We start from the raw sequence: 22974 nt of genomic DNA, 5'->3' as shown, positions 1-22974 counted from the left end.
GAGCATTATTCCTGCTGGCGTTCACATTAATCCACAAGTCGTTCTAAGGTTAAGCTATTTTCGTTCAGTTCGATGTAAAAACAATAGGCTAAGTATGTCTTGCATCCCTTAATGTTAGCGAACATTGCAAATAAATTGGTTGCAAAACGGTAGCCACTCACGTTTAACTTTTTGTCTGGTTGTTACGGTCAGAAAAAAAATACATTTAATTTACATTAGTTATAGCCAATGATCACTAGATTTTATAAAGATGTTACTATAATGATTCTGTAAATGGTGATCAGCACCCAAATATTGTATATAATGTGGAAGCTGCCTTTTGCCTTGGCGTGACATCTCACTTTTTGCACAGTGCAAAGGCAGAGTACCTACAATAACTTCAAAATAGCGGTAAAAATCAAGTTTGAGATAATTTTCATTAAAACATCTAATTGCCAGATTTCCGCAAGTCCGTTCTTTGCGTTCTTGGTAATAGTAAATAATTCAAATATCGCCTTAATATTTTCCCCTGCCCTGACACATTTAAGGTAGCCTAATTACTTTTGCCGGTGCTTTGCGGCAAATTTACGCCTATTGCGTGCATTTGAACGCAGAACTGTTCAGCTGCGCTGACGGCACGCACCTTACATGCTGCTGCGGGACATTAAACACCGTCGAGCCGCTCTTGACAGTCGCGGTAGCACGGTCTCGTGTTGTTTCCACCAGCGCGGCAATTTTTTTTCATCACTAATTGATGGATGTCTAAAATATAAAAATAAGGAGAAGCCTAAAACAGGCCCAAGGCCCCCGTTTGAACTATGACGTGAAATTGACCCAAAGCCCGTCCCGAGGGGCGTAAAAAAGTTGGGGCCCATCGGGCCCGGGCTGAAATGCAGGGCTCTAGCTCTGATCTAGCACACAGAAAACGATTTGACTGAAAATTTACCAGAAGAGATGAAAGAAAGTTAGTGGTCATCTACGCAATTCGGAAAAAGAGGCGGCTTTTCTTCATTAGGTAGGCTATGGTTTTTTTTACTCTTTGTACAGCAGTTATTGTTCATTCTAAATGTATTTTTAATTTAGAATATGTGTTACATAAATACATGAAATGTAGAACATATAAAAAATTGCTCGTGGCTCGTCTGCCAGTGGGTGCCCCCCCACGCATAAAAGTGAAACTCCGCCTATGAGTGTCTCATGTAGCCTAATGAGTGTTTCAATCACGGAAAGACAGCAGCTTGAAAACACTGTCACATAACCGCAGAAAATCCATTCAGTGTCCATAAACTAGCGAGAAAAATGTACAATAGAGGAGAATTTAGCAAACATTACATTTATATATTATTTATTCATAATTGCTCTTTTTTATTATAATCAATAAAAATGTATAGATATAACTTTATTATAAAAAATGGTCTAAGAACTTGTATACAAATCAATTGTTACTTTTAACCTTAACAATAGGGTTCCCTGTATAGTTTAGTTTAGAACAATTGAGTAGGCCTACATTACCAGTCAAACGTTTTTGAACAGTAAGATTTTTTATGTTTTGTAGTCTCTTCTGCTCACCAAGCCTGCATTTATTTGATCCAAAATACAACAAAAGCAGTAATATTGTGAAATATTTTTGCTATTTAAATTAGCTGCTTTTTATTTGATTATTAAAATGAATTTTCAGCATCATTACTCCAGTCTTCAGTGTCACATCATGATGCTTCAGAAATCATTTTAATATGCTGATTTGCTGCTCAAGAAACATTTTCTTTATTATTATGAATATTTACAATATTTAAAACAGTTGAGTACATTTTTTTTCAGGATTAATTTAATGAATAGAACGATCCAAAGATCAGCATTTATCTGAAATAAAAATGTTTTGTAAGATTATACACTATACACTTGGAGTCAGTTTAATTATTTATTTATTTTTATATTTTTTTGTGAAAGAAATTATAGAAATTAATACTTTTATTTAGCAAGGATGTTTTAAATTGATCAAAAGTGATGATTAAGACATTTATAATGTTACAAAAGATTTCTATTTCAGATAAATGCTGTTCGTCTGAACTTTCTATTCATCAAAGAAACCTGACGACTGTTTTTGTAACTCGTGTGTTTTTAACGTAAACTTGTGTGTGAAAGAGAACTTAGTTTAGTACTTGCATGCTGTGACAGCCACTTTCTGTCCTTGTGCTTAGAATGTCTTCTCTCAGAAAACAGTATATCAGAAGTTTAAACTCATATGGTTTAAAACGCATGATTTCAGCGCGATAAACATGATAACCAGAACCAAAAAAGATGTTTTTAGCAGGTCCGTGCTGTAATGGCATCTCTATTCTGGAAAAGGGGGCGGGGAGCAGCAGCTAATTTGCATTTAAAGAGACAGGCCCGAAAAACAGCGTGTTTCTGCTTCCAATAAGCATTTTCAAAATAAGCATTTTCAAAATGATATAATAAATGATCTGTGGAGTATTTTGAGCTGAAACTTCACAGACATATTCTGGGGACACCAGAGACTTATATTACATATTGTAAAAAGGGAAATAATATGTCTCCTTTAAAGAAACCTGAAAAATCTACTCTATCTACTGTTTTCAACATAATAATAATAGGCCTAATAATAATAATAAATGTTTTTTGAGCAGCAAATCAGAATATTAAAGATTTTTGAAGGATCATGTAACTGGAATAAAGATGCTAATAATTCAGGATTGAAATCACATGAATAAATTACATTTTAAAATATATTCAAATAGAAAGCAGTTATTTTAAATGGTAAAAATATTTCACAATATTAGTACTTTTGTTGTATTTTGGAACAAATAAATGCAGGCTTGGTGAGCAAAAGAGAATTCTTCAAAAAAAAAAACATTAAAAATCTTTCTGTTCAAAAACGTTTGACTGGTAGTAATCGCAGGCTTGTTAATTATTCCTGAATTCTCACTCCAGGCTGAACTTAAAAGTTGTCAGCCCTGTTTGAAGTAATTGAAGTTTTTGGGTTCCTGAACAACATTTACAAAATTCACTAGCCTACAAGTTAATGAGATGATAGAAATAAGAGAAATAAGTTTCAATAGATTAAACATTTGAAGTTATGGTAGGAATGTATAGCTAATGTGGGGTAATGTGAAGTAATCAGCAATTGTAGGATTTATTCATGCATTTTTTTATGCCAGGTTGGAGTTATACACTGATTTTCTGTCATGGTCTATGGACCCCCTGAATTAGCCTTGGCCACCCCATATATAAAACTCTAGTTCCGGTCCGCCACTGGTTCTGTGTGCCCCCACGGTACCGCGGGGGTGTCCAGTACACCACTGATGATCACCGTTTCAGCTGAGGGAGCTCTTGCTTTCATCTGAGGGTGCTTTTCACCATGTGAGAAAATGAATGTGTGGTGCGAGTCATGCTGAATGCGTGAGAGTTGGCAGTCCTGCCATTGTGTAACGTTTACTACTGAAGTTAACCGAGTGAAAGTGGGGTAGTCCAAGCTGGTGCGATTTAGTGTCGGTTGGGACTAATTTGTATATTCATGGTTCTGCGTATACTGAATAAGGTATAGAGTATCTAAGTTATATTCACACCATATAGGCATGAAGAAATTATTTTCATTGGAAAAAATGTTTAAATATGACATTTTGATTATCAAAATGATGAAATTTAAACTAAATTAGTTACTGCAAGGGGACTTTAATTTTTTTATTTTAATGCTTGAACAACAATTGCATACCATAACAGCCAAGGGTTTAAAAATAAAAAAATATAATAACTAAATTATAAAAAACTAAATATTGTCACGTTCATACAGTCACAGAAAACTGCAAAACAATTTGTTTATTAAAAAAACAGCAACAGCCAAGTGACAAAATGCTTCTTCCTCGAAGAGGAAGAATGCCTGAGGAACAATAAAAGCATCGCTTTCAAAATAAAATCTATGGTACCTTAAATTAATTTCACAGGGCTACTTCCATCTGCATTAAGAGTTTTCATGGCATTACAAGGATAAGTCCCAAATTTATCTTATCTATAAATAAATAAATAATGTAAGAATAGGCAATAAGATAAAAAACTAATAAATCTTATATTATTAAGTAAATGCCCGTTTCTAATGAACCTAATTACTAATTTAAACAATTTGGGCAAATACAAGAGCTAACGCTCTGAGCTGAAATGGCAAACAACCATACAACCCAGCAGTGACAGCTTGACGTCTCCTTTCAGGAAGTACAGATCACATGATCACTTCAGTGTCCTGTTTACTACTGGCCCTGGTTAAAGTTCCTTAGCTATATCCAACACGGATAGATTTCATTTCAGCATTACACATCGCTCTTCTGTATGCCTTTACACACACCCGACAGTTTTGGGGTTGAAAACAACACTGAATGTTTTGTCTCCAGATCAAAATCAAGTTGATTATAAAACTCAAGGATAAAAAGCGTGTTAAGACTTCAAATCGTGTGGATTTCCTGTGATTAGTGACCGGGTTATTTTGTGGCATGCGGTGTTTTGACGTGAGTGCTGGAAAATAAACGACACACGGAAACGGCAATTACAAAACTCTTGTCTTTTTGCTAATTTGGAGAAATAATAACGTTGAGACGTTTTGAAGTTTCTCGCGTGTCTTATAGTACCGTCGGTAACGGGTTATTTTGATCACCAGTACTGTGGAGGGGAATCATCCCGCCAGGACCCTGAACTCGGGACGCGTCACCGGCTCCGGCGCCTTAAAGCGGGCGGTGAGGAAAAAGCTTGCCCTGAAGGGATGGCCTGGAGGATCCTCTCGGACCCAGGGAGCTGCGCTATTTAAGGAAGGCCGGGTTCGAATCGATCAGAAGGCGGGTGACGGCTCGATAATGGCTAGCCGGAGCGAGGAGATTACCGAACTGATCGATGTGTTTTCAAAGAGTCAGTACAGAGCAAGGGAGGTCACCCCGTCGGTAAGACCGAAGACATCAAACATCAGTTAATTCCTTCCCATAATGCAAAGCAGCTGTTAAATAGGCCAATGGCATTTAAGAGTGTCCGTGATAAAGGAAAAAAAGTAGATTAACACACGTGCCAAATTCATATCAATGTATTCATGTTGGTTTAATATGGTTGTGGAAAAAGTTATACAATTGTCAAATGAATAATAAGTAAATAAATAATAATAAATGCATAAATTAGTGAATTTGATAATGTCATGTGGTATAAGTAAAACATTAATAGTGTTTAATGTCATTACTTCATAATGTTACATAATAATGCTTTCATAATTAAGCATTTTTCTTCATTATGATAGCAGGACAGTATTATCTAGGAAGGCATTTCAATAGGTTTTAAGGCACAGCAGCTGGAATCAGCTCATATGACTTTAAGGAACTTCCAAAGGGAAATTGATTTCATGAGTCATGAGTCTTTTCTTTCCAAAGTCACAGATTAAGCAGAGAAAAAATGAATACACGTTAGACATGTTCTTCTTTATTTTACCTTTTTTTTTTTTTTTTATTAACTTTGTATGCTAATTTTGTTGAAAAAGGGATGAGAGATGATGCTGACGTTCTAACACACCATCACAGTAGTTAAAACTAACCCACAACCTTAAGACTGATTTAATGTAACTATATGTCCTGTCTATAGACCACAGTAATTGTAATTTGTCCACAGTTGTAATCTGTCATGCTAACCAAGAGACCATGCGTTGAGTATGCATAGCATTCTCAAAGGGAATGCTTGTGAACACCCTTCTGAAAGGGATGCGCACATAGGGCCTGCAGGTGTACTTGCAGAATGGCACAAACACACCAATGCAGAACTATAAATGCAAGCAGTCATATAGAAGTTATGGTGTAGATCAGACGTAGCAAAATAACAGGCTGAATTTTGGGTTCGAACTAGGGGTGTGCGATATTAACAAAAAATAATATCTCGATATTTTCTGGGATTTTATCGATAACGATAATTAGACGATATTTTAGTCTCTTAATTAACTTCTTGTTTATTGAACTGTTGTAAAAAAATCAATATCACAGTTGTAATCATTGTCATTTTTGGAGAAAAATATACTTAAGTGCCTTGGCGATTTCGTTGCTCGGTGAAGTCGCGCAGGTAAAGTTGCAGGTCTTTACACTCGTTGGTCTACATGAGCACTATGGCTCAGTGTTGTGGTTAACATTAGGTGTTGTCTCAGAGATGATGAAAGTCCAGGGAAATAATGCAGGTTCTTGTCAAAATGACATAACCATTCTCATATTTCACAGGCAGTTATTGTTAAACTGGTTGCATAGTTAAAATGATTTGCACACTTAAAATAATTAGCTTTTACTGCAAATGTGAATAAACTGACTTTTAGCTCTGATATTTGCTAAATAAAAGGTGGCTAAACCATATTGAACAACTTCTTCATCCTACTATTTAACAGTTAAAAGTTCCATTAGAATATAGTCAATTTTGTCTTTAAGAAAGTATTTTCATAGCGTTAGCATGTCTTTTCATAATTGACACCAAAGTTACGCTGTTTGATCCAGCATTATTTTTAACACAAAAAAAGTAAATTACTTTAGTTATGAGCAGTGTTGGGGCTGGTTAAAGTTCCTTAGCTAGTAACGCGAGTTACGTAATCAGATTACTTTTTTTCAAGTAACTAGTAAAATAATGCATTACTTTTTAATTTACAAGAGAATATCTGAATTACTTTTTCAAATAAGTAACGCAAGTTACTTTTTTTTCCAATTTATTGACTGACAGCTCTCCTGTCCCCATGTTAAGAGAAAGCAGAAGATGTTACTGTAGTTCTAAAAAAAATATGAATATGCATTAATTCATCTCACTCACAAAAAAAAAACACAGATTCAGTATTCCTCAAAATGAATAAAAATAATGCAACTCAGAATATGATGCAAGCAAACCTGCAATAATTAAATGTTAAACAACACAAATATCCTTTATGTATTTAATCCCATTCTATTAACCAATGTCTTTGCTTCTGACCCTCGATGATCCAGTTCAACCATACTAATAAGCAAAAATTACTCTAGACAAACATTTGTGTCTCTTTTTTTATTGCTGAAGTGTGTTGACATTTCTTCTTCTGCATTCTACTGTACGGACGTAAATTTAAATAGAACTTTCTTATTTTAAAAACAAACAAGCAAGCCCTGTCCAGATTTAAAAAGTAACGCAAAAGTAACATAATTGATTACTTTCCATAAAAAGTAACTAAGTAATGTAATTAGTTATTTTTTATGGAGTAACGCAATATTGTAATGCATTACTTTTAAAAGTAACTTTCCCCAACACTGGTTATGAGTCATATCTGTTTCTGATTGTTGCTGAATTTAGAGGGTTGAACTTGCTCTTGTTCTTCTGATAATTTTTTGCTTTATGAAAGTTTTTATGAAAATTTTATATATGTATTTTCAGGTAGAGAGAATAGAGGAGCGCTGTTTGGAGCTGTTTGACCGGGACTACAAGTACAGTATCATCCACAACACCAATGGGGAGGTGTGTGGTCACTACCCACGGAAGATTGTGTTTCTGGAATATGAATCTTCAGACAACAATAAAGAGAGGTAAAAACATCACTGTCTCTTTTAGTCTACTGAAGACTCACAGTAGACAGACTAGTTGTTAGTTATGTTGTCAAAATAGTCAGTTTTGGAAAGAAGCACTTTATATTTATTAGAGCTGAAACGATTCCTCGAATACCTTGAGTAACTCGAATACAAAAAATCATTGAGGCAAATTATTTGCTTCGAGGTTTTGTTTAGTCCATTTACTGTAACTACACATGGAACACCATGTTTCCCCACGGACCATTGTTACTGACGCACAATCCGATAAACGCTGGACCAGACCATAGACTGTATAAAAACAGGAACCAGCCTTTTAAAAAAAGCGCTGGACATATTTAAGACCGTAAATCAATATGGTGGCTAGTTATAATGTCCCTACGTTAGCTATGTTTTGTGAAAGACTAAACGCCATTGTGCATAAAAATACCACAGAAATAAAGTTAGTCAATATCACACGAAGAGTGCCAGTTTTCACCTCTAAAATCAGCATGATTACAAATGTGATTTTATTCAACAGTTCAATAAACAAGAAGGTAATATAATGAGACTTACGTTTTAGACACTATATTGCCTGTTTTTGCTATATTTTGTTCCAAGTTACCTTCCTGTCCACTGACTTTTGCCTCTCACAAAAGCCACAAAGCCTTCCAAGAAGACAGTAAAGGCTTATGTCATGCTTGAGCTTTAGGTTGAAACTTGAAAGTTACGTTGCACGACATAAATGCAAAGTTTAGGTATTATTATTATTTCTATTACTATTATTTTGATTTATGCCTTAGTTTTAGTTTGTACTGTTTACCTTTTTTAAAGTAATGTGAAATAGATTTTTGTATTTTTATTTATTTTATTTTTTTATTGATATATTTGTATTTGCATTTTGAATGCAATTTGGCAATTAAATACATTAAATGGGTTTAGTTTTCACGGTTATTAATGTATGCAATTTCAGCAATAAAAATTTAAATTTTTCTAAAACGAAAACAAATTAGTTGTTTAATTTAAGAGATCTATCTTATCTCTTGTATATTTAGTATTGCTCTTTAATAAAGAAAAATGACTTCTTATCCGATTACTCGATTAATCGATGGGATAATCTGTAGAATACTCGATTACTAAAATAATCGATAGCTACAGCCCTAATATTTATGTTTTGCCTTATTTATTTGAAAATAGATTCTTGAAAGATACTAGTGTTGGGCGATATGCTTTATAGTCATATAAATCTAGTGTCAGCCTGTGAGATCGCCGATACACAATATTATCATGCTAATTTATTTAATTATTTACTTACTTAGTTTCATAGCCAGAGAGTGGACCAACTCCAGGGGCTAAAAAGCAGCCTAATGTTATAAAATATTGTCATAAAATATCATGTCATAAAATATTTTTAATATGAATTTGTATTTAACATGATAACAATTTAATAGAAACATTGTAAGTTACTAATTATAATGCTTACATTTCCTCAGTTCCTCAGCAAGGAGCAAAGAACATTTACATTATCAAAAAAGAACATGACTTCATTCTAGCTCGAGTTTATGCACTTTAAAAACACTCAAACTCAACGGCATCGAGTGTGATTGGTTATAACACTGTAAAAACATGGAAAAAGATATATGATGGAACAAATACGCCCTAATATTAATTAGATAGCATTACTAGCATAATAATAATAATAATAATAATTGTCTTGCTATTGTCAAGGGCATCAGCCACAGGTTATATCTCAGACTATCGTTGATACACAATACTATTGTCTATCGGCACAACCCTAAAAGATACCATGATTTTTATAGTAAAAGAAAAACATGGTTGATTACTATATTGCTGTACTTCCAATGACATATGCCTTCACAAGGGCTGGTTGCACCAGCTGTGCAAAAGTTAAAAGTTAAAAGTTGTGGGCCTAAAGATGTAGTAATTTACAATTTACGCTCTAGTACATTTTTAAGCGTTGCACATTAGTTGAAACGTACACCACATATCAACTACATTTTTATGGAAGCCTCTTAAGCAGGAGTAACCAATGGGGAAAAAAAATGGCAGACCGATTAAATTACATCAATGAGCTCATGTTTCATCTAAATGTGTCACTACTTATGCATGACAAGTTTCAATACGCTCACACAAAATTAAAAATATAAAAATAAAAATGTTAATTTCTATGATTTGTTGTATTTTTATTTTTTTTATTTTTGGTCTGTATTCATCATTTTAGATCAAATTATTTCTTATATATTCGATGTAAGCATTTTAGATAATGATTATTTACATAAGATATTTCAAATTTTTTTTATCAACGTTGACAGTTATGTGAGGTTTGAAACATCAACCATTATCAGATAAATGTTGAAATGCACAGCCTGTCAAAACTACTTACAGTACATTTATAAATTTGAATGCTTGTTATTTTATCAGTAAGGGTAAATGTCATATTATGCGACTACACATTACTTTACTTACAGCCTACTAGCCAAATTCTGCTGTAACATGGTTCAGAATTTCAGTAATAAAGACTACATTTCTGTGTTAATTTTTATGCTGTAATTTTCTTTTAATGATATACATCTAAATCCTTGTTATTTTGTTCATTGGATTTTTGCCTTTTACTACATAGGACAGTGTAGAATTGACAGGAAAGTAGTGGTAGACAGGAAATGGGACGGGGACATGACCCAGGACTTGTACCCAGGTCCCCACGAGCACTACAGCTCTTTGTTGGGAGCAACACACTGCACAAAACCCTACATGGAGTATTAAAAACAAAAACAAAAAACTCTCTTTAAACTCTTTGAACTCTGACCTGTGAATTTGCATTACTTGAAGTCACATGACCAATAGAAGAAAGCTGCAGGTTTGTAGCATTGCAGGAAAGTAGAGTAGATTATTAGTGCTGTCAAAATTAGCGTGTTAATGCATGCAATTAATTTTTTCAGTTTAACGCGTTAAAAATATTTACGCAGAAATAAATTAACGCAGGGGCGGAGCTAGGGTTGGCCACCCCACTCACTTTTCAGACACTTCAACTTCACCTCAGTGCCAGGCGCTAGTCAAATGAGTGTGAAAAGGTACAGGTGACAAGGAGATTCAGTAGAACAAGAGTGAACTGCAGTCAGATGAGATGTTGTCAGGCCATATGTCAGTAAAATATAATTTTCCCGTCTTGTCAGCCGTTATACTGTGCTCGTAGCACTACCCTTCAATTGCGGCAGCACACTGTGTATAATATAATATTAAAGTGCAAATGAAACTACGAGCATGCAATGTCGTAGTTATGTCATCAGTTAAGTCATGAAGTTACCAAAAAGGCGATTAAAGATGCGTGATGTTTAGCAGCGGCAACTCTTAAAGCAGCAACCCAGCTGCTTTGATGTCTGTTCATCAAAGAACAAAAGAAAAAAAAAAGAGGAAATCAATAACTTTTGTAGCTTTAAGGATTCATCAATATTTAATTTAGAATTTAGTGTTTGATAACTTTATTCAATTTCTGAATATTTCCTACTTGCTGAAGGGCACAGGTAAATATAACATTTATTATAGGGTTTATGTGTAGACTTCTATTAAAAGTTTTCTTTAAAGTCTAATAAATGTTAAAATTGATAGCTCTCAATTATACTGTAATGTTGAATGGCTATAGTCAATGGTTAAATATTAGGGGGAAAAAAGTTTCCTAGAGACATCAGTAGTATTGTTGGTATCAGTGATACTCGCCTTCAGTCATAAAAAAAGATGACGTTAAACAAATATAAAAAATATACTGCCTTAATGTTGTTTCTACATTCATTTGAAGACTGAATGTGAAATTATTGCAATATAAAAGTATATTTAAAAACTTTAATGTTAGGTGGGATTAATCGTGATTAATCGCAGAAAAAAGTGTGATTAATTGGTTAATTTTTTTAATCGATTGACAGCACTATAGATTATATATCTTTACATTTTAGATTTAATAATTATTGGTTACATGTTAAATTTATGTTTTTAAAATAGTCACCACAGGTGATGACATAATATCATGTCTGGAAAAAAAAAATTGCATGCTCAAAGTCTAGTGTGACTGTGCCTTTATCCTTAAAGACTTCCAGTATTGTATTGCATAGAAGGATGCTCTGGTATAGAATGTTTTGAATAGTGGTGCCAGAATTAATCATGGATTAACTTGTTGATTTCGTGTAGTGAGAGATATATTATAAATAGGGCTGTCAATTGATTAAAATTTGTAACCTAATTAATTACACAATGTGGCGATTAATAAATCTAATTAATCACATATCAATCACACATCAAATTTGGCTGAGCAATTACTCACAAATGATAATTTAAAAGCAATTATTGTTACATAAGAAAAGCATGAAATAGATATTACAAAATGTTCTGCATTAAACTGCTTTAAAATATTTTAATAACTGCGTTATTTTAATTGCGTTATTTTTCCATAACTAATTAATTAAATTAATGCGTCAAACTGACAGCCCTAATTATAAACCTTAAAAGGAATTGCAAAAAAGCTGAATGTAACTAAAGACAATTTTTCAAAGTTGATGAGATGACATGATGTTAAGATGACACCAGTCCATTTTAAATAATGCAATCTGAGCAGCTATGGTCTCGAAGAACCAAAACAACCCTTGGATTCTGACAGTTCTTTGAACTATCACCCAGATACCATTTGGAATTTTTTTGTCAACTTTAAATGTAGGTAAATTTGGGGCTTTCTTGAGAGATAAGCTATCTAAAGTTAGGTTAGCATTAAATCAGGATATTGCATCTGAGATTATACAGTTACATGATATGAGTCTGCATTTATTGCTGTTAACTCAAATGTTAAAACAAAGACATGGAACTTTAGAGTAGCTACTCAAACACAAGGAGCCTACCTACTTTGCTTATCACTCACTACATTGTAATTGTCTTTTAATTACTGGTATAGAAATGTTGATCTACTTTGTTTAATGTAACTACATCGCTTATATCCTTGATAGTAATGCCACATCTGTAGTTAAGAACATTGTGGGAAGACTGCATGGTTTTCTAACTGCAGGCTAATATTTGTGAATGAAATCTGAAGACATACCTTTTTGTTATAATGTTGACATTATACCTGTTATTCTTATGACTATTTCTGTTAATTGGCCATGTGGGCAAAGTTATTGTGTATTGAATCTCGAATGGTTAAATATCAGATTATATATTGGTCTGTCACCAGTGTATACAAATGTTTTTTTTTTTCTCTTCATCTATATTCAGCTTTGAGAGTACTGTGCAGATCAGTAAGTTGCAGGATCTGGTGAACCGTAGTAAGATGGCTCGCTGTAGAGGAAGATTTGTCTGTCCAGTCATCCTCTACAATGGAAAGGTAACTATCTTGCCACAAGCAAATCTGAAAATGTTCAGTGAACAATTTGCCACATAGTAGTTTTTTGGACTGCCAGATGCTTTCTGTTGGCGTTTCATTTTTTGTAATAGACTACTATGTTATAGTTGTAGGACATGACCCCTGTTAGGCATTTGGTTATTGATCGGTTATTGGTTTATTGATAGTAGACAAATCATAGTGTCAATAACAGATTAAATTTTTTCTTGTGAAATCTGGCTGTCGGGATCTTTAGTACTGAAGTGTAGAGTTCTGGACTATCAGCCTTTGACTTTGAAGGTTGGTATAATTTACTAGGAACTTCTAACAAGCCAGACTCCTCTGTAGTTAGCATTGCCAGGGACCTGTGTTTCTGTTTTAGTTCTAGTAACCTTAAACTGTTTTTTTTTTCTCCTTTATTGTAGCATGTGTGTCGATCATCCACTCTAGCAGGTTGGGGCGAACTTTATGGACGCACTGGATACAACTACATTTTTTCAGGTACACATTCATTGTTAGCTACTACGAGCTATATCAGCATCATAATGATGTATCAAAAGTTGACAAATATTAACTTGATACATGCTGCAAGATGCTGAAAATACCATGAGATGTCGTGCAACTGCCAAAGACATTTCTCCAACAATGGAAAAAATAGAGCAGACAGAATGTGTTCTGTTTGAGTGATTCCTTACAAGTTTACATTTCCAGAAGGGCAATAAAAAAACAATTGATCACTGTATAGTACTGAGTACTGTTTATACTCTTCATCTCACCACTGACATTGTGCATTTGTACATGACACTTAACTCGAGTTACTTTGTACTGCAAATATGGAAGCTCTCTTGAATATTGCAGTCTAGAGTTCATAAAGTAAAAACTGCTTATAGGTCTTGGTAGATTAGATATGGATTTCTTTACTAATAGACTGAAAATGTTGGAGTATTTGTCTTTTTTGTTTACTGGAAATGTTCCCTAACCTGCATCCATATGCCAACAAATAAATAGGGACAATTGCCTATAATGGAGTATAACCTCCCCCCTCAACTCCTGTCATAGAAGTCCTAGCCTTCCTCGCCATTTACACCCATTTAAGTTTGTTATTCAGATGCCAGTGGGCTATCTGTGATGGTCCTGGTGTCATTAAAAGATTCAATTCATTTTAATTAAGTAACTAATTTGGGCAGTCAGTTAAAGCTATTGATCTGGTGAACTTGACAGAGTCATAGGTTTGTGGACTTGTGTAAGCCTTGAGGCCAAAAGACATCCGTGGTCAATGGGAAAAATCTGTTTTCTCATATAAATTCACACAAGACATATTGTGTTGAAGTTCCATTCTCCTCCTTTATTATCTTGTTTGCTTAGATGATTGGCTGTAGCAGTCACACTTCAGGATTATGAGACGGTAATATCAAACATGCTTGAAAATATTGCAGTGTTTGTGAAATAGGCTCAGATCTAGTCACTGAACCAGCTCAAACACCTACTTGGGTGCTGTCTGGGTTTTTTGGCATAGACCTCAATTATCTGTCTCTGACAGCAAAACCCAAAAAAATTGAATGCACAGCTTCCGTCACTTAAACTGAACTGTGAAAATATTACAAAGATAAAGACTCGTATGTATATACATTAGAATAGGGGTGTCCAATCTTGCTTGTGACGGGCCAATGTCCTGCAAAGTTTAGCTCCAACTTCCCCAGCACACCTGCCTGAAAGTTTCTAGTAAGCCTGAAGACTGGTTCAGGTGTGTTTAATTAGGGTTGGAGCTAAATTCTGCAGGATGGTGGCCCTCCAGGAGCAGGATTGGACACCCCTGCATTACAAGATAGAATGTATTGTTAATTTGTTAAACTACATCCATTGATTAATACCTTGAAGAGATTATTGTAACATTTCTATTACATGGTCTGAACTTCTCAAGCTACAATCATTTAATAAGAGAGCTTAAACTGTGGGGCAGTGTAGATGTAGCTGTGAACATTACTTGTTGGATTGCATTAGGTTTAATCTCAGACTATTGCAGGGGGTTCAGATGACACCTTTGGTGATGCTGAAGAGGTTCCAGAGGATGACTGTGCAGTTCGGTAAGATAAGCTGGCAAGGAGCACAATCTTACAAGGAGCCAAATGTTTCAATTATATAGACAGTTGTAAACATAGATCAGTAGTTTAACAATGGTTCTTGGCATGCTCCTGTGAATTGTGACAGAACTGATTTTGTGTGTGTTTTGTAAGAAAATATTTGTCTTCTAATCATCTTTTTTCCTCTTATTCTGTTCTTTCTCTGTCACTCTACAGGAATAATGATTCACAGTTGTTTGATAAGGTTAGGGGCTCTGACATTAAGCTGTTGAAGTACTTGTCTGTATGCTACATCTGTGACCTCATGGTAGAGAATAAGAAGGTCAAGTTTGGCCTTAAGTGAGTGAACTTTCTGTTGCATTCATGTTAGAATGCTTTTGTTAAATATGACATGATGTTTAGTAAATTATGTGTCATAAATAATGATATTAAGCTTTGGCTTTCACACCCAAAACCAGAACCATTATCAGGATCCAGAATAAAGACCAGACAGTCTTTATTTTTTATTCTAAATTTGTTATACATTGATGTGCACCTTTCTCTTTTTGGCTTTGATTGTTGATGTACATACAATTGCGCTTACTCAGGGAAGTCTCTAAAGATTAACAACAATAGCTGGCTCCCAGATTTTGGACAGCTTTGTAGTTATCGTACTGCAGTTTATTCTGTGGCCATTTTTCAAATGTGTCTTCATACTAACATGTTTTAAACTACATTGCGGGAGTTAATTTTAGACCCTGGTACAGTATTTATTATGACATGACTGTGTTGACTTACATTTTGTTCATATGTCTCTTTCTGTCTTTACAATTTTGTGCTTCAGTGTGACTTCCTCAGAAAAGGTGGACAAGGCCCACCGTTATGCTGACTTTACCCTACTCTCTGTGCCTTATCCAGGTGTAGATCTTCTTAATGCTGATTTAATTTCAAGAAACAATTTCTGTTCTGTTCTACTTATTCTATGGTATAAGTAATTGTTACACTATAGTTGTAATTTAAGTTGTTTCATGTGATTTTTTTTTTCAGGATGTGAATTCTTCAGGGAATATAAAGACAGAGATTACACAGCAGAAGGGCTTGTCTTCAACTGGAATCAGGTCCATACCAAGCACAAACAGAAAAAAAAATATTGCTTTATTAAAGTCACTTTCATACCTCTGCATATTAGGCTGGGTTGTTGTTTGGCCAGAGAGGTTTAACAGAAACCGTTTAATTAAGTGCATTTGATTTTTCACTGACCATCACTTTTGGTTGTGCGTGTTTAGGACTATATGGATGCTCCTTTGACAATCCCTGATTTCTTTACAAGAAACCTCAACATCAACTGGAGTGAATATCAGGTACTCAGAGTCTCTCATGCATTTTCTTTTAGATAGACAGGGGTTGACTGGGTTTAAGGAAATGGCACAAGCTGGATCTAAAAACTCTGGTTGGCTTTGCATTAAAAATGTGTTGAAGCAGGCTACACGACCGGCAAAATGTCTCCATCTTTTTAGATAATTTGAGATTAAATTGGTAGCGTTTTTGTCAAACATAGTTTAGTAATTGATGTCAAGGCACAGACCTTACTGTTCTAAAGATATAATGTATAAAGATATATATATATATATATATATATATATATATATATAAATAAATGTATTCCTGGTGTGAGAGTACTACATTGAACAGTAGCTTTTGGGTGTCTTCAAAATTAAATGAAAAATAATTATCACTGTTTATTAGTAGACACAATGAACAGTGATGGTTAATTCACTGACAAAGGTTAATGAAGAATGCTGGATGGTGATCCACAGACTCCGATTATGTGTGTATGTTTTTCAGTCATGGGACCTGGTGCAGCAGACTCAGAACTACCTGAAACTGCTTTTACACATCATCAACTCTGATGGTAAATTACTGCACTTTCACAAACATCTTTGCCGAACTATAGAACAGGTTTTACTTCTCTGTATAATTTTGGATAACTATTTGGAGTGTTGTGGCCTGCAGATGAGAACGGTTTACTGGTGCACTGTATATCAGGCTGGGACAGGACACCTCTCTTTGTATCCCTGCTCAGACTTTCGTTGTGGGCGGTAAGTATTCATTCCTCTGTCTCTCGTTACATATGTCCTCATTTTATATCTTTATTCACTCCACCATGCTAAATATCCTCATTTCTTTTCCCTCACCTCTTTCCTTTCTTTTCCTTTCTTTGTGATTAATTAATTTTGCATTTTTATAGGACCGTGCCATTCATGCAAGTCTAGAGCCGTCTGAGATCCTTTACCTGACTATCGCATATGACTGGTTTCTTTTTGGGTTAGTCTCATTCCTGTTTCACTTACACATCTACGTCTAGGAATGTACCAATATTAAAAGTTTGTCACATAACAATAAGCTGATAATTATTTTCATGTTATGGCAGATATTAAAAATGGTTATTTTCTCTAAAAATAAAAATGTATATAAAATAAATCACACATAGTAACATTTCAATGTAACATTACTAAATTACTGAACTTAACTCATTTTATGCATGAACACATTGGCTGTGCTATTATCAAATGCACACAACTAACACTTCAAGGAGCACTGATGTACCATAAGAGAGCTATTCATTAACACTAGAACTACTGGAATTATATAACTACTAGAATGGCCATAGCGGTCATTCTTACCGTTCATATTAGACTGAATTGAATGCTATTTTTGTCATATCATATTTATATTTGAAGCGTCTTTTGAGGTTTTACAATGAAGCTTTGAATGTCTGTCGTCATATTTTATGAAGTCATCACCATAAAAAAAATATGATATTTTTTTAAATATATAATTGTGTAAGAGCTACTAGACCACTCCTGAATGTGCTTGTCTCGCTTTGTGTCCGGCAAGCAGGAGAGCAAAGGTTTTTCACCGCAGTGAAAATTTTGTATTTGAAAGTCTAAATGCCAACAAATATTTCGGTAGATAAAACGTGTTTTGGAAATGATTACATATATCTTTTTTCAATACATTTTGAGTTTTATACGTTACAACGTTCTGGAGTTATTTGAAATGTTTGGATCACACGAATAGGAAACAATTCTATGCAGCCACCACTGGAATCATAATCCATGAATAAATGGATCTGTTATGATAGTATAGGTAATAATAAACATTGTCACTGTCGCAAAAAAAAAAGCCTAATTTGTTTTATTTCACAATATCAGTCTTGTCAGGGGTAAAATTAGCCTATATGCATTAGTTATAGCATTACACTAACATAATAATAATGGCTATTTTGTCATAACATATACATATTATTGATAACAGCCAGGCTACATGGAACTGTGGCAGATTGAATGACAGCTGTTGTCGAATTAGAGGTGTCCACCCAGCTTTTTTTTTTACGGACGGGAATTTTAGCTTAGCAATAGAGTACAAAAACAACTAAAGTTGCTAGGCAACAGTGACGTGCATCTTCAACCGCGGGATAAAGTTGCAAAAGCTGAAATTATATGCCGTCTGTAATGTATACAGTCAATTTATATGCTTTGGCCATTCAAGGTAAAAATACTCAGACCTCTTTTGTGTTTTGTAATTTTAATACAATAACAGTGTTAGAATAAAATATACACACATTTAAGAAAAGTCAGACTATTATAGGTATATGGGTTTTATTTCAACAAAATTATTACATTGCAAATTTAAAAACGGTCAAAATGACTGCCTTGGTAGTTCTATTCTCATTCATCCCTTGGCACTTATTTGCCTGGCACATGCAGCCCAAGAAGTATGTCACCAGCAGTGTGCCATGCGACTTTGTAAACGACATGATAGCTTTTGTAGGAAACCCAGAAAGTTACCGGGCACCATGTGTCCCCCTTGATAAATGTAAGTTTATTTTAAGCAGTTTTTTTAAGTAATAAGCGGTAAGCGCAAAATATATATATATATATGTATATATATATAGCCCTGGTCGCAAAAGAGCTCGCAAGATTTAACATCGATATTGCGGCCCTGTGTAAAACTCGCCTAGCCAGCGAAGGTCAGCTCACAGAAACAGGAGGCGGTTACACATTCTTCTGGTGTGGACGCAGCAGTGACGAACGTCGTGAATCTGGAGTTGGCTTTGCGGTTAAGAATTATCTTGTCTGCAAACTTGCCAGTCTTCCTAAGGATGTGAACGACCGACTCATGACACTGTATCTCCCACTACCGAGTGGAAAGCAAGCCACACTGATCAGCGCCTACGCACCCACAATGACGAATCTGGATGAAGTAAAGGACAAGTTTTATGAAGATCTCGATGCCCTACTCTCATCCGTGAAGCGCACCGACAGGCTGATTCTACTTGGCGACTTCAACGCGAGAGTAGGGTCCGATAACTCTGCCTGGGATGGCGTCATTGGAAAAAATGGAATAGGCAAATGTAACAGCAATGGCCTACTTCTACTGAAGACATGTGTGGCTCATGATCTGATCATCATCAATACCATCTTCCGCCTGCCCACTTGCAAAAAGACGTCCTGGATGCACCCACGCTCCAAGCACTGGCATCTTATTGATTATGTCATCGTGCGGAGGAAAGACAGACAGGATGTAAGGGTGACCAAGGCCATGCCGAGTGCTGACTGTTGGACTGACCACAGACTCATCATCTCCAAATTAAGCCTTTACATCAAGCCAAAGAGACGTCTGCAGGGAAACAAAGAAGAGATCAAGGCCCTACTTGCTGAAAAGTACCGCCTTCACCGTGCTCATCAGAATGACCCGCCGTCAACAGTTAAGAAAAATAACTTCAATAACACTCGCAGGACCGTACAGAGCAAGCTTCGCAAGATGCAGGACTCCTGGAGTGCCAAAGCAGATGAAATCCAGAAGTCTGCTGAAACAATGGAAACAATGCCAAACTGTTCTATGAAGCCCTCAGATCCTTGTATGGACCTCAGCCCTCAGGGAGCTCCCCTATACTGGACTCAGATGGTGTAACTCTCATTACTGACAAGACTCTGATTCTACAGCATTGGGCTGAATGGAACTGAACCGCCCATCTTCCATCAATAATGAGGCGATTGACAGAATGCCCCAGGCGGATATCAACTACAGCCTGGACGTCCCACCATCAGAGACTGAAACCTTACAGGCCATCAGCCAGATGTCTAGTGGCAAGGCCCCAGGATCTGACACGATCCCAGCAGAAGTCTATAAGGCTGGTGGTGCAGTGCTTGTCGACAAACTCACTCAGCTGTTCCAGTCCTTCTGGAATCAAGGATCCATTCCTCAGGAACTGAAAGACGCGTCCATTGTACACCTCTATAAGAGGAAAGGAAATCGACAAGTCTGCGATAATCATAGAGGAATATCACTGCTTTCCATCGCAGGCAAGATCCTTGCACGAGTGTTGCTGAATCACCTGACTGACCACCTGGAACAGGGTCTACTACTCGAGACACAGTGCAGCTTCCGTAAAGAGGGTGGCACGGTGGACATGATCTTCGCAGCCCGACAGCTCCAGGAGAAGTGTCAAGAGCAGAATCGTGAACTGTGCACCATCTTCGTGGATCTCACCAAGGCTTTTGACAATGTCAGTCGCGAAGGTCTGTGGTGCATTATGTCAAAGTTTGGGTGCCCTGACAGATTCATTCTGATGGTACGTCAGTTCCACGACGGCATGACGGCTCGTGTTCTGGACGACGGAAAAGCTTCAGAGGCCTTTCCCGTCACAAACGGCGTCAAGCAAGGGTGCGTGTTGGCACCGACCTTGTTCAGCATGATGTTTTCAGCCATGCTGTCAGATGCCTTTCAGAACAGTTCCTTGGGAGTCAGCCTGAGATATAGGACAGATGGGAAAATGTTCAACCTGCGAAGACTCCAGGCTGTCACCAAGATAAAGGAGACTGTGCTACGAGACCTCCTTTTTGCTGACGACTGTGCCCTGAATGCTGGATCAGAGCAGGAAATGCAAGCCAGCACGGACAAATTCACAGCAGCATGCGACAACTTCGGCCTCCTTATTAACACAAAGAAAACCGAAGTGATGCACCAGCCAGCTCCGAAAGCCCAATACCAAGAGCCCACCATCACAGTGAAGGGACAAAAGCTACAAGCAGTGGACCTATTTACATACCTTGGCAGCACCTTCTCCCGCGCAGTGACAATTGACATCGAGGTCAACTGCAGAATTGCCAAGACAAGCTCTACATTCGGCGGACTGCGGACCAACGTGTGGGACCGCCGTGGAATAAGCCTTGCTACAAAGCTTAAAGTCTACCGGGCAGTAGTGCTGACTACCCTGATGTATGCCAGTGAGACTTGGACTGTATACAGGAGGCACGCTAGGCAATTGAACCACTTCCACACGACTTGCCTCTGCAGACTTCTGAGGATCAGGTGGCAGGACAAGGTGCCAGACACAGAAGTCCTCTCTAGAGCAGGCATGCCGTCAGTTCACACCCTGCTGATGAAAGCCCAGACAAGTAAGGATGCCAGACCACCGCATACCCAAACAGCTCTTCTATGGTGAGCTGTCTCAAGGAAAGAGATCGCACGGGGGACAAAAGAAGCGATACAAAGATACGCTGAAAGCCTCTCTCAAGTCCCTGGATATTGACATCACCTCCTGGGAAACCCTGGCACAAGACCGATCGACATGGCGCACGCTGATCCACCAAGGCTGCCAGAGATCTGAAGCTAGAAGGACAACTATAGCACAAGAGAAGCGAGCACTCCGTAAAGCCAGAGCTGCAAATGATGCAACAGTGGTGCCCACACATGTCTGCCCGACATGCGGCAGATCATTCCGTGCCCGTATCGGCCTTACCAGCCAAAAAAGATTAAAAAATCCCCCGGGTGATGCTACCCCACCAACCACCAACAGAGCATATAAAATACCAAAAAATACAATAATTTTTATTAAGTAAAATACTGCAACATGACAATACAAACAACAATAAAATCAGAAATGGACTTTAACTGTCAGCGCTCCCGCTTAATAGAGACCTTCTGGGTTTCGTGTCCTGGTTCACGGACCTCAATCGATGCAGGGCTTTTCAGAAAGTCAGTGCACGCCATTAGTCTATTTCAGAGTGACAGTATGAGATTAATACATAATGTTTTTGCTCAAAACTCACTCTACTGTGACCTAATGCAGATACTGTATATAATAAACTGACGCATAAATGTATTGAGACAGAAAGTTTACCGTCACCGTAATGTGGGAATTATGATCACGCAATATTGAATATAGAGAATCATCTTTCTGCGAGTCATTAAGGCATTATGGTTCTATTCTATTTAAAGAAATATGAGGTAAACGTGTGAATACATAATGTGTGCACTTTTGGAGTAAAAGTCGAAGTACAGTAAATATCCACACCGGTGTGGTGACTGACTGCCACACATACTCCTCAAAACATTAGATTAATCCGCTCTGGAGTGCGCCGGAGCACAACCCACGTAAGGAAGATAATTCCGCAAACAGCTGCGATTGCAGGTTTTCAAACAGAGATGGTGACAAAGAGGCAAAACTTACGGACTGCAGCTTTAACTATCAAATCTGACCTTTACGAAGTATTTGTGAATCCGGAGGAGAGTTTTCTGGAAGGTCCGTTTTATGCATAATTACTCAGAATTTACTCATATATTTACGAATGTTTCATGAATGAGGCCCAATGTGTGCACTTTTGGAGTAAAAGTTTGTATGTTGTGTAGCGAAGCACTGATCAAAAATAAATGGAAGCAAACGTGATTGAATATGTACAAGTTTGTGTCTCGTTATTCTATTCAAAATATAATTTACTCCCGATTGATTTTGCATTCCTGGCAGAAATAAGAACTTGTGAAATAGTGGTCAAATATCAAAGCTAATCTCAAGGTCAAATCAAAAATGTTTCTGTAACAGCTGCCAAAAATGGGATTCACAAACTGCCAAAAAAATAAATAAAAAATATTTTATATTTTTGGTTTGTTCACAAATCGCACCCTGAATATATATATATATTTATATATTTATATATATATATATATATATATATATATA

General features: G+C 36.4%; 2 protein-coding genes across 2 annotated transcripts; both read left to right on the top strand.

Annotated features, from left to right (window-relative positions):
- The first annotated feature begins 4226 nt into the window (after positions 1–4226).
- Positions 4227–17373, top strand: LOC107691493 (myotubularin-related protein 14-like). Its single transcript, XM_016490100.1, has 13 exons — positions 4227–4493; positions 4643–4919; positions 7384–7532; positions 12783–12891; positions 13314–13389; positions 14912–14972; positions 15186–15308; positions 15793–15866; positions 15996–16066; positions 16235–16309; positions 16794–16860; positions 16962–17047; positions 17197–17373. The coding sequence occupies exons 2-13, from the start codon at positions 4836–4838 to the stop codon at positions 17311–17313; spliced, it is 1092 nt and encodes a 363-aa protein (XP_016345586.1). The 5' UTR covers positions 4227–4493; positions 4643–4835; the 3' UTR covers positions 17314–17373.
- Positions 17374–18890: 1517 nt separating this feature from the next.
- LOC107691490 (uncharacterized) lies at positions 18891–21412 on the top strand (the record flags this gene model as incomplete). Its single annotated transcript, XM_016490097.1, has 2 exons — positions 18891–19919; positions 20005–21412. Coding segments are annotated over exons 1-2 (2437 nt in total), but the record flags the coding sequence as incomplete, so codon positions are not given.
- Between the last annotated feature and the right edge of the window lie 1562 nt (positions 21413–22974).

This window comes from Sinocyclocheilus anshuiensis, unplaced genomic scaffold, assembly GCF_001515605.1.
Source record: "Sinocyclocheilus anshuiensis isolate Anshui unplaced genomic scaffold, SAMN03320099.WGS_v1.1 scaffold634, whole genome shotgun sequence".
NCBI lineage: Eukaryota > Metazoa > Chordata > Actinopteri > Cypriniformes > Cyprinidae > Sinocyclocheilus > Sinocyclocheilus anshuiensis.
The sequence above is the reverse complement of the archived record's forward strand: the minus strand, read 5'-3'. Positions and strand labels throughout refer to the sequence as shown.

Bases quoted from the DNA above. Each gene is read 5' to 3' on its own strand.
- LOC107691493 (XM_016490100.1), top strand. From the start codon at position 4,836: ATGGCTAGCCGGAGCGAGGAGATTACCGAACTGATCGATGTGTTTTCA. The intron at 4,920-7,383 runs GTAAGACCGAAG...ATGTATTTTCAG, and splicing joins CAAGGGAGGTCACCCCGTCG to GTAGAGAGAATAGAGGAGCG. The intron at 15,309-15,792 runs GTGAGTGAACTT...TTTGTGCTTCAG, and splicing joins AAGGTCAAGTTTGGCCTTAA to TGTGACTTCCTCAGAAAAGG.